General features: G+C 32.9%; 1 protein-coding gene across 1 annotated transcript; it reads left to right on the top strand.

Moving 5' to 3' along the window:
* The first annotated feature begins 6,795 nt into the window (after positions 1–6,795).
* LOC147395758 (putative serine/threonine-protein kinase WNK9) lies at positions 6,796–10,574 on the top strand. The gene is made up of 7 exons (XM_086450829.1): positions 6,796–7,080; positions 7,176–7,213; positions 7,340–7,567; positions 7,693–7,913; positions 8,613–8,770; positions 8,853–9,294; positions 9,387–10,574. The coding sequence occupies exons 1-7, from the start codon at positions 7,006–7,008 to the stop codon at positions 10,424–10,426; spliced, it is 2,202 nt and encodes a 733-aa protein (XP_086306955.1). The 5' UTR covers positions 6,796–7,005; the 3' UTR covers positions 10,427–10,574.
* The last annotated feature ends 2,034 nt before the right edge of the window (positions 10,575–12,608 follow it).

Genomic DNA, 12,608 nt, shown 5'->3' with positions numbered 1-12,608 from the left:
ATAAAAAAATGGATCTTGGGAGGTCAACAATAAAGTAACCTTCGCCCTTTCAAATATTTTGGTGAGCTCCTTTGAAAATATTCTGATGATCAATTTAGGAGAGTCCAACAAAAAATTCCAAGGAGCAAAGGTCACTTGATAGTTGACATCCCAACATCCAATTTTTACCCATACAATGATGATTTGTTTGAAACATAATTAAGAATCAAAACATCATACTTTGAGCAATCTTACTACTTCAATAGGCATGAAAACCTAACCCTAATTATTCTTTGCGTCGTAAATCCTAAAATTGTCCACCAATTATAAAAAGAAAGGCTTGTCTCTAGATAAATTTTGTTGAAGATATGGCTCAAAAACAATATTAAACTTGGTCCACGTGTGTATGTTTATGGTACTTCTTAAGGGGTTTGTTTTCTTTTTTACACTTGTCCTTTCTAGAAACAGTAGTAAGAGTGTAGAACAAAGATACAAAATCTCTTGAGGAGATATTGAGAGGTTGGGAAGATTAAGAATTATAAGAAGAATGTGAAGCTAAGTGATAAAGATGACTTCTTTGTATCAATTTGCCTCATTTTTCTTTATTGTAAAATCGAATTTCAACGCTCATATCTATTTGGGCATAACCTTCGGATGAACCGCATATTCTTGTCTTTATGAGTATTGTATTTTTATTCTTTCTTTGTGCGATTGTTTATCTTCTTTTCATTTGTTACAATTATATGGAGTTGTCTCTTTATTGTCATTATTAAACAAGATCTTAAAAGAGTTACATAAGAGATGTTTGGTGAAATACCATATAATTGTTTAAGCAAATTACTAAGTAAGCCCCATTAATTAAGATGTTCACATACACAACAAGAGCTGTGGTAAATCGACACGGTAAAACATACGCAATATGTACGCAGTAGGAATGGTAAGAGCACAGAACCATAGATCTTTTTCTTCGGGATACACAAGGAAAAAGATCAACAATTTTGTGTTCTTGCCACGTCAGCCGCATATATACCGCGTTTGTTTTGCCTCTTCGATTTATCATTAGTCACACAACAACTTTGTGACCACATTTCTCTTTGGCACATCTTTTCAATATAGCTCTCTATTAATTAATCTTAAAAAGAAGTGGAATTTTATCTTTTTTCAATTTCTCACAAAAAAAAATTGCTACTTTTGCCATCAATTCAATGAAATTTGACTTCCATATCATTACTATGTTAGGTTGTTTTTTTTTCCTCTATCTTATGTTAATCCATGGTTTCTTTCTTTGTAAGCCTTTTGTTAGGATATTTACAATGTTGTTTTCATTATGAAATATTTTTATTTAACTATAGAAGTATTATTAATTTTTGTTTTAAAATTCTTATAATACCTTTGGAGATTTTTTGTCAAAAAAACAGTATACTAGAGTAAGATAATTATTTAAGTTATCTATTTACCCTCTAATTAATTTTTAAATTACCTCATCCCAGATTTTTTTTTTTTTTTTAACTATTATTCATAAAACCAACTTAAGCAATTTCATTAATCGAAAACGTGATCCTACCTAGCTTTCATAAGCAATATGTCCATTAAAGAAACAAAATATAATTTCACATGGAAGAAATTCTTATGTAATAGAACAATAATGGTTCAACTAACAGTCATTATAGTGGAAGATAATGTTTTCTAAGTCATGGTTGTTATATTATACATGTAGCTAATACATTGAGCTTAGCATCCATTGTTAATTGATACCCTTATTATAAATATTTGTTGTATTCTATTATTTTAGGATTATTATAAGTTTTAAAATTACTTATCATTTTAGTACAATATGATTTGCCTTTTACCTAACATTGCTCCCAAACGCCACCAATTAACTCATCTCATCTAATTATATGTCCACATAATGATGTCTTGTCAATTTCACCCTCACCAAGTCTTTGTTATTGAATTTCATGCCTTCTTTCTTCTAGTCTTGCGCGAGTTGGATTCGATTGAATTGGATTTATCGAATAAATTAAATAGAATCTTAGAATGACAAAATTTTCTCAAGAAAGTCTTTTGTAATTTATTTCTAATTCGTCGATACCTAATAATTCAATTACTCTATGAATGTATGTGAGTAGTGTCTGTGTGTGTGTGCACGCTTGCCTGTGTATTGTTAACGAGTTGTGCTATACTACCTGCGTTGGACACTGGGTTAAACACTGAACTGAGTTGACAATGTACAAATAACCATAGATTTATTTTCTCAAGATACAAATTATAAAATCAAGGGTTCTCTATGCACTGTCAGGTCAGCTCAATGTTGAACCCGGTGTCTCACGCAAGCAGTCAAGCATTTTCCATTGTTAAAATAACTCATCTACAAATATAATATCATGATTAATGGCTCACATGAAAATCATCAAAATTTGTCTAAGGCCAACCTAAGAGAATTACTTATTAAAATGAGTTACAAATCTTAACCATTCGATTTATACCACTATTTTATAGTGTGAGAGTTCAATAAAAGAAGCGTTGGCTTTGGACAAAGTGGAATAGAGAAACAACATTTATTTAGTCGTCATAAAAAATATATATATAGAATTGAATGGTTTCGATTATCCAATCGGGTTATTTTCACATAGGAGATCTAGTTGGTGGTGTGGGGATGAAATTGGTCGGATCAAAATCATCCTAGGTCCTACATTTGTACATACAAAATCCATATGATGACCCATAGATCACATATGGGTTGGACCAAGATACCCACACTCCACATTTTTTACCTTATTCATTTGTAATATAATGAGGATCCAAATGGTCTCTAAGACATCGATCTCAATCCAACCCGGATCTTATATTGTTCCTATGGCTTGAATCAGATCCAACCGAACTACCCAAACCAAGATTTGGTCCACTTTAACTGATCTCTAATTTAGAGACCCAAACTCTAATACCAAGATATGGATGTGGTTTTATTAAATCGGCTCCATTTCATTCATTCCAAGAGGTACTAGAAACATCCGAATCAGTCTCCGAAACAACTAGCTAAACTAAACCTAAAAGGAGGAAAAAAAAAAAAGACAAATAAAACATAAAAAATGTAATATTGACAATTTTATAACATTTTGTCAACATTACGTAGTAGTTGTGTCAACACATGTAACATTTTCGATATTTCTAAAATCTCCAGTAATTATTTGAAAATTTACTTTAATTAATTATGGAGAGTTGCTATTAACACACCAATCCATATGTCAAGAAAGGCTTAATTTTAAAAAGATTCGTGTGGTGTAAGTAAAAGTTGGTGGCAATAGAATTTCTCTTAAATTTTGTAATGTTTGGGTTTGGGCAACTGTGTCTTTTGGTTGTAGGGACCCCTAAAGTAGGCAAGTAAACATGAGATGTCATAAGGTGTTTTGGCTCTTTGCCTCATAAGTCATACCACATGTTACCCGACGTCCACAAACCAACATGTTTCGTGACCCAACCCCATGTGCCATGCTCTCTATGCGCGTACGTTAAAATGTCCATGCTATACGTTACGTAATCGTGGGCCGTGTGCGTGATCCTCTAAAACACAGCTTGACTTGACTCAACCCTATGGTTTTAAAACTCGGTATCTCGTCTCGTTTCTCGTCCCACACAAAGACCAAGTTATCTCGCTCCGAGTCATCTTTTCAAATGAGTCAAACCAATAAATCCGATTTATACCATAATTTTATGTATTAGTATAACACATCATGATTTACATAGGAATTGGTGTGGCATTAGTAAAAAAGTTGGTTTGGCATTAGTAACTCTCTTTTTTTCTTTTTTTTTTTTATAGGTAGATTGGTAGATGATCAATTACAAATCTTTTTTTTTTTTTTCCTTATAAGATCACAAACATTTAAATTATTCAAAATTGATTAATTTATAAGAAAAAATCCCAACCCAACTCGACCGAAATTTCTAAAATATTAAATGAATCATATTAGATCTTGGACGAGTCAATGTGATGGAAGATTCATATTGACCATCACGTCCGATGACCCGAGTCAACTAGTTCTCCAACTAATTTTGTAAACCAGGCTAAACACACATTTAAATCGTCCGTTGTTTTAGAACCAATTAAATCATTGAAAACTTAATTATTTTATATCCAAAACCATCAAATCTTATTGACTCGATGAACATTTCAAAATATCAAATTAGCTGTCTTGGATTTCAAACTAATCAATTTGATGAATGATTCACATTGACTTTCTTCCCCAGTCGCCCTTGAATGGCTCGGCCAAGTTATCTCAATCTCATATGAGTTTTAAAACCATCAAATCTCTATATATTCTATAATACTCTTTTGTTGTAGTAATTTATTATTTTTAAATAAAATAAAAAACAAGAAAAATTAATTAATTAAAAAGAAATTGATGACATAATCAAGACCATCCATTTTGATATGAAGTTTGATTTCCGGTTAGTCAAATCAATTAGAATCAGAATCAATTATATTGGTTCCAAATCAAATACTTTAGTATCAAAATCGATTTCGATAAAATTAAAAAACTAATACTCTTGACATTTGGAGGGTAAATGATCAGAGAGGTACCTACCTTACTTTTATTCTTAATTTAATTTATTTTTATTTATGTTGATTATTTTACAAGTTCAAGCTAATTTCTAGATCAACAAAGACTTCATAACACCATGACCAAGACAAAATTACATTGCAACCAAAGTTTAAAATCTCAAAAAAAATTGAAACAATCTCAATCGAAGCATTCTGAGATATTTCAAGATAAACTAAAATATTTTTTAATCATTTAGTGTTTTAGAGTAAATATTTCATTTTGATCTCAATCAAAATCAAGTTCGAAGGGTTGGCCTAGTGACAAGTCAAGCCTTGATAAGCTCTTCAAGAAGGGTAGGTCAAGTATTTATCATCTCCTTGATATTTATTTTTGAAAATTATCTCTGATGTCGATACATGGATATTTATGTTAAAAATCAATAATTAAAAATATATTTTTTAAATTTAGTATTTATTATTGAAAAACTATGGTAGATGACTTGCCGTATTATTATTATTTTTAATTGTAACACATCGCTTCTCTCTAAAAAATAAATAAATAAATAAAAATGGAATGATGATGACAATGATATTAATAAATCAGTTAAATGCACCCATCTGATCTCATGATGTGGTCCACAATTGATCGGTGGAGATTTAAGATGTGCATGATATACATCTATACAACACAACAACATCAACATCAAAGCCTTGTTACAAAGAGTTGGGATCAGATAAAATGGGTAGATATCAAGTACTTAGCTAATTAATATACAAATTATATATATATATATATCATATCATATCTCAAGAAAATTGATATTATCTCACCAATATATATATATATTTGTGACACCTTAATTAATGAATTTATTTTACAATAGGACATAGACACTCCATTTAATAAAGAAGTTAAATGAACCATATTTTAGTAAAATAACCATATAGGATATCAAAATATTTCTTCTGGAATCTTTGATTTTATATCGATTCAAAAGTGCCAAAGAAGAAAACAGGAGGAATGGATTTGCATTACACTTCCAACATCTTGTATCATTATTGAAAAAAAGGAGTAAATTCGATGGTTTACGCCATTCTTCATATATATAGTATGTGTGTTGTACGACATGGACTATAAGGGCACAATCCTATTCACTTCCCATGCGTCCGAACCTTGCAACGATAGGGCCCTAGAGTGCTACCTTCGCTTTTGGCTTTATTTCATATATGTCTAAATTTCTTCTCTCCACACAAAATTCTAATTTTTGTGTATTATCAAGATAGAAGATAAGTATGGACATATATGTATGGTCGTGATTTTCTAACACCCCCTCTAACATACATCCCTTGACGTGACATGAGTAAGAACCATGGGCTTTTCTCTTGGGATACACAACTGTACATCCCCATAAATATGTGTAATTGTGTATCCTGATGAAAAGAATCTATGATTCTAGCACATGCCATGTCAGAGGACATGTGTTAGAAGAGCAAGGGCGGATTTATAGTGGCCTTTTGTTTCTGGGACCTAACAATATAGATCAATTTGGGAGAGACCAAAATTTTTAAGCCACATAGGACGAACATATTGGCTCTCTGACGTTGGTTGTCGAATGCCACCCTATATATATATAAGGTTCATAGTGAAGATGAAAAATAATGTGCCTATGGAACGATTAAGTAAAAATAATAATAAGTCTAACCCTACTTTAGACTATTAATTGGATTTTGAGGTGACTCGACCCCAAAACTCAATTGAACCATTTCAAAGTCAACTTGGATAATCTTGTTTCATTTCATCAAGTTGGCTGAGTCAACTTAAAAATGCATTGAGTCCAACCAGAAACTCAAAGTTTTGCTATTTTATTTAATATTTTTAAGGAGAACAAAATAATACTATTATTTATTTAAATATTTAAAGAAATTAACTATTTATAAATTAAACATATTTATTGTCTCGTTCGAGTCATTAACTTGATGAGCATTTGAAATGAGTTGAGTTTTCGAGTTTTAAAACTATGTATTTTATAATTTTGAGATGTTATAAAAGAATGAAGGTGTGCTGTTAGTAACTAAAATAGAAAATAAAATTGGAGATTTTGATTTTCTTTCTGCTTTATTCACCAAGTATATTTAAAGATCTCATAATACGAGAAATTGCCGAGTTATCACTCTGGTAGCTGTTGGAAGCCAAAGAAGAGGGACAGAGAGAGTGGGCCCTCTCTGCTGTTGTTTTGTCGTTGGTTGAAATGTTGCCTCTTTGTACATGAGTTGGAAGGCCTTGTCCTTTGATGTACATCATGTACTGAAGAACCTCTCTCTCTCTCCCTCTCTCTACAAATTTTCTACTACTTTTGTAGTCTTTGTGTAGGATTTGATCAATAATCATTGATAATCACCCTTATATCTCCCTCTCTAAATCTCTCAAACAAATTAAAGATACAAATATCATTAAGTACTCCTTACTTAACCAATAGAAACACAGAATGAATGGCCTTACACCTCTTGAACCAAACTACTATGAATTTGTTGAAGTTGATTCAACTGGAAGATATGGAAGGGTATTATACTCTACTTTACTCTCCACACATCTTCTTTTTCTTTCTTTCTTTTTTTTTTTTTTTTAATTTGTTTTGTATCTTGTTTTTGGTTGCAGTACAATGAAATCCTTGGCAAAGGAGCTTCAAAGACAGTGTATGAGCCTCTATTCTTTTATTTTCTTCCTACCCTTTAAAGATTTTTTGCAAAATTTGAAGTTTTTTTTTTAAATGGGTATTTGCTAATTCTTCTTCTTTTTTTTTTTTTTTTTGATTGATGTAGTTATAGAGCCTTTGATGAGTTTGAAGGGATTGAAGTTGCTTGGAACCAAGTCAAGCTTTATGATTTCTTACGAAGCCCTGAAGATCTTGGGAGACTCTACTCTGAAATCCATCTTCTCAAAACTTTAAAACATAAAAACATTATGAAGTTCTACTCTTCTTGGGTTGATATTGCAAACAGAAATATAAACTTTGTGACCGAGATGTTCACATCTGGGACTCTAAGACAGTATGTATTTCTGAATTTTTCATGATTTTTTTTTTCTTCTTCTTTTTAGCTGATTGGAGATATGGTTATTTGAGATTATAGGTTTTCTGATATGGGTTTTTTGTTTTTTTGTTTTTTTTTGCTAGGTATAGGCAGAAGCATAAGAGAGTTAACATTAGAGTAGTAAAGCATTGGTGTAGGCAGATCTTGAAAGGGCTTCTCTATCTCCATAGTCATGACCCCCCTGTCATCCATAGAGATCTCAAGTGTGACAACATCTTTATCAATGGGAACCAAGGAGAAGTGAAGATTGGCGATCTCGGTCTTGCTGCGATTCTTCGAAAATCCCATGCTGCCCATTGTGTTGGTGAGTTTCCCCTATTTCAAATTCCTTGTAGTATCATCAATAGATCTCAAATTATCTAGAATGGAAGCTTTTTTTTAAATTACATTTTATTTATGCATTTTTCCTTGAACACAATAATCAACATCTGCTATTCCAATGCTAGTTAGAAAATTCTCCTATTTTTTGGAAAAATTAATATATCTCCCTATAACTATAAGTGACTAACTAGCCAATTAAAATTGATAATTTATCCGTGAAATATAGTAACATTTTCACTCTTCACCCTCAAAGTTTTACTTTCTTCAACAATCAAAAATTAGAGCAAGATAGGATTTTAAGGAGATTGAAGCTAATGGGTTTGGTAAGAAACCCAAAAACATAATTCTCAAAGTTTTATTTTCTTCAACAATAAAAAATAAGAGCAAGTTGGGATTTTTAGGGCGATGGAAGCTGATGGGTTTTGGTAAGAAACCCAAAAACCTATATTTTCCCAATTTTTGTATATTTTCCCAATTTTTTTTATGAAAGTTACCAATTTACTTGTATGAACCGAATTGAAGCCCCATTGAATAATTACCGAATCCGAATTTTATTACTTTGCTCTCTTGTGATTTTATGTTTTCTAATTGTTTGATGAGAGGAATCGATTAACTGAGACCAATGCAAATCGATTCGGTTAGAAGCTTTTGGATTTTATTTGGGTTTCTCTCTCTCTCTCAGGTACACCAGAGTTCATGGCCCCAGAGGTGTATAAGGAGGAATATAATGAATTGGTTGATATCTATTCATTTGGTATGTGTGTCTTGGAAATGGTCACTTTTGACTATCCATATAGTGAATGCTCACATCCTGCTCAGATCTACAAGAAAGTGATCTCTGTAAGAACTCTCTATCTTTCCATCTCTCACTAGTTTCCACCACTTGGTCTCTCTGTATTTACATGTTTTATGTTTTCATTAGGGGGAGAAACCAGATGCTTTGTACAAAGTAAAAGATCCCGAAGTGAGACAATTCATAGAGAAATGCTTAGTGACGGTGTCTCAGAGACTCCCCGCGAGTGAGCTTTTGAAGGACCCTTTTCTCCAAATTGATAATTGTGGAGCCAACATAAGGCCGATAGAGTATTCGGGAAAAATCGATGGAATGGGTCCTCTCCTAATGCAGCCTTTCATTGAGCTTCATCATGGTAGTAATGGTTCTTTGTTCAATGGATACTCGAGTGATCTTGATGTCGAACTTGAAAATGAGTGGGGATTTCATCCGATCGAGATTGAAGCCAATGGTACTGAGCTCTTCACTTGCAATGAAGATGAACATTCCCCAAATGTAGACATCACAATCAAGGGAAGGAGGAAAGAAGATGGTAGCATCTTTTTAAGGATTAGAATTGCTGATAAAGAAGGTTGAGTGATTTAGAATCTATCTTCCACTTTTGTGTACTTTATACTCTTTTATTTGTGTTACTTGAATCATCAATGCTGATTCTCCCTGCAGGGCGGGTCCGCAACATTTACTTCCCATTCGACATTGAGAATGATACAGCGTTGAGTGTTGCAACCGAAATGGTTGCAGAGTTGGATATAACTGACCAAGATGTGATTAGTATAGCAGATATGATCGACGGTGAGATTGCTTCGTTGGTACCCAAGTGGAAGCCAGGGCCAGGCATAGAAGAAAGTCCCCGCTTTGCAAATGCAAGTTTGTGTCACAATTGTGCCTCCAACAGTTCCTCCATTGGTTCCCTTATCGATTTGTTCTCCTTGAATAATCCAAGTAACAAAAATATGCAAGTTCTTCACTGTTCACGACACGGATGCGCTGCCACGCGCGGTAGGTTCGAAGAGATCACATACAATGTGGACGGGGTGGAACATTGTGTAACCAAGGGAGCACCCATGGTCTCAAGCCAATCAGATGGAAATCAATATGTTCCCAAATTAAGTTCCGAAGGATCAAGCAAATCCCCTTTCGATGGACTCGAACAATTGGATTACTCAACCTCTGAGAGCATAATTGATAAGAGCGTGATTGTTGTGGCCAATCATAAACCCACTGCAAGAAATTCTACATACCCCAAAATTCACTCGTCGGTTCATGTAATCTCAGATGATTATGGGAATGAGGTAAGGCAGGAATTTAGATGGCTCAAAGCCAAATATCAGATGGAGTTAATGGAGATGAAGGAGCTTAAAATTCTACAATTAGAAGCAAATTCAAAAGCTCCAATTTGGTCTCCTGACTTCGACACTAGGGAACACATGACATGTCTTCCTATGTCAACCTCGGTACAAGGAGAGAGCAATGAGAATCTCATAAAATCAGTTTCTTCAGGGAAGTGTGGTTCTTCTTACTTGGCTCATGTTCATAATATCTCCCCCAATTCGGAGATCCGAAAGGACCAACATTGCAAGGCAACGATCGAATCGTGCAGTCCAGAGCACTTGTTCACTTCCAAGAGTTTCTATGGTGGGGCATTGCTTCCACACTCTCTTCACAGGACAACATCTCTTCCAGTTGATGCTTTTGATGTTTAAATTAGAAAAGCCTCCTTTGATTATTTTAGGATGTCCACACTTGTTGAAGAAACATTATTGGAATTATTGGATTTTATTACAAGAACCCTTGGTGGGTTTATATAGAAAATTACAAGAATAAAAAAAAATAGAAGAAAATCATGCTTAAGCTTTTACTAGTTATTGGAATTATTGGATTTTATTACAACAACCCTTGGTGGGTTTAGATAGAAAATAACAAGAATCAAAAATAAAAGAAAATCACACTTAACCTTGACTTTCCTAGTTTAGATATTAAGAAAAGCAGGGGTCGTAAGGCATGACGCCATGAATTAGAGAGGTTTGTAGAGATATGAAGGAAGAATTTTTATTGAAAAAGTAAAATAGTAGTAAAGCAAACAAGAAAAAAAGAAAATAATAATAATTAATTTCTCTAAGTGTCGACACTATGTAATAATTTTTTCAACACTTTGAAAATAAATAAAAATATCTATAATTATTTTACAAATTTCCCATATTAATATTCAAATAACATTTTTTTTTTCCACTAAAAAATAAAAAAGTCGGATTAAAAGATGTTGGACCATAGAATAATCTAAGTTCGCAAAAAAAATCAAAGCAGAGACAGAGTCAATATATTGGGGACCCAATCGCAGATGGCAGTGATAAAGTGCATAATTGACATGTCAGTCCTTGCTAGCCAATAGAGGTTTTCATGAGAACTTTTTGAACGTGTGCATGTCACATGCCTAGACTGTGATTAGAAGGCCATCTCTGCTTCTAGAAGCGGTCCACTTCATGACACTAATAGGATAATTTTCAAACCACCCCCACTCTTTGTCTCTCCACAATAACTGAATCTGAACCATCAAATTGATCAATCATGAATCCAATTGGGCCAATGAGAAATAATTCAATTAAACAGATATTTATTTGTGTTAAAGCCTATGAATTAAAATTCCAGATCAATTGATCCTTGCTTCTATGATGGGAGCACAAGAGTAAAAGGATCCATGCACCATATTATCGTTTCTCATGCCAATTCTAATTTAGGAACCAATGATAACCATAATGTCAAGATGATATTGGGATTTATTTAACCAGAGAGAGAGAGAGGTGGGAGAATTTCAAAGAGTTGGTTCATGTGTGTGTTTCTCTTTATATGTCATTTCATTGATTATAAAGTGTTACAAAGTAAGAAGTTGGTGTGACTCTTGTTAGCAATTCGAAATACAACAAAAATTCGATTTGTGAAAAAATCGAGTTCTGTTCAACTTTGGATTGTAAAAATCCAGTCTAAAGTTCTACGAAAAATTCGATAAATGAAAAATATTTGGCATATGATTCATACAGATATTATCCATTTCATTTTAAAAATTTAGCCATATGATAGTGATGTTAATAGTGATGGTGATGTTAATGATATGATAATAATGATGGTGGTGATAACGAGGACATTGAGATTATTGCTCCATTAATTTTTAAAAAAAGACTAAAGTCAAGGGACAAATCATCAATTTGAAAAATTAAGATATAATCTCAAATAAATGTTAAGGGTCGTGTCATTAATCATGTAAAAACGTGAATTCTTCCAAACTTTTGAAATATAACCGCTTGAAAGTCGACTTGTGTTACATGTCACAATTTACAAGTTTACACTTTGCAACATACAACAAGTTATAATAGCATTTTTCTTCCATCGAGTTTTATAAAAATTCATAATAGTTGTAAGTCATAAAATCCATGTTTTATTTTTTCAAACTTAAAATCCGTAAATTATTCAGAATAGTTTAATAATCCGGAGAATGATACTTTCATTGAAAAAAACAAAAAACTCGTAATTTTTTCAAGAGTTAAAAGGGAGATTGCTAACAAGGGGTGTGACAAAAATAGATTAGGGTGTTTGGATCATTTCAGCTACTTTCTCGAAAAAGACCAGAGTCAAAAGGCATTTCCCCACAAACCATTGAGGGTTAAAAAAGAAACTAGCTTGTCCAAGCTCACTTTCCAAATAACTGAACATTGCCACCAAAAAAAAAAAAACCTGTTTTGTTCTCAAGGTTTAAAGATAGGAAGTTGTTGCAAAAGGATGACGATGAGAGGGCAATTGTGCCATTTTAGCTAGTTTCTCAAAAAAGACCAGAGTCAAGGTGCATATGTTATCGGTTTCAAAAGTACCTCAAATATTTACCAAAATGCAGAG

This window comes from Akebia trifoliata, chromosome 8 (genome assembly GCF_017979445.1).
Source record: "Akebia trifoliata isolate Shusen 1 chromosome 8, ASM1797944v1, whole genome shotgun sequence".
NCBI lineage: Eukaryota > Viridiplantae > Streptophyta > Magnoliopsida > Ranunculales > Lardizabalaceae > Akebia > Akebia trifoliata.
This window is presented reverse-complemented; position numbering and strand designations above follow the sequence as displayed.

What these genes read in the sequence shown, in the direction of transcription:
- LOC147395758 (XM_086450829.1), top strand. Translation starts at nt 7,006, where the DNA reads ATGAATGGCCTTACACCTCTTGAACCAAACTACTATGAATTTGTTGAA. An exon ending in TCTACAAGAAAGTGATCTCT is followed by an intron (nt 8,771 to 8,852) that starts GTAAGAACTCTC and finishes TGTTTTCATTAG; the next exon opens with GGGGAGAAACCAGATGCTTT. An exon ending in TAGAATTGCTGATAAAGAAG is followed by an intron (nt 9,295 to 9,386) that starts GTTGAGTGATTT and finishes TTCTCCCTGCAG; the next exon opens with GGCGGGTCCGCAACATTTAC.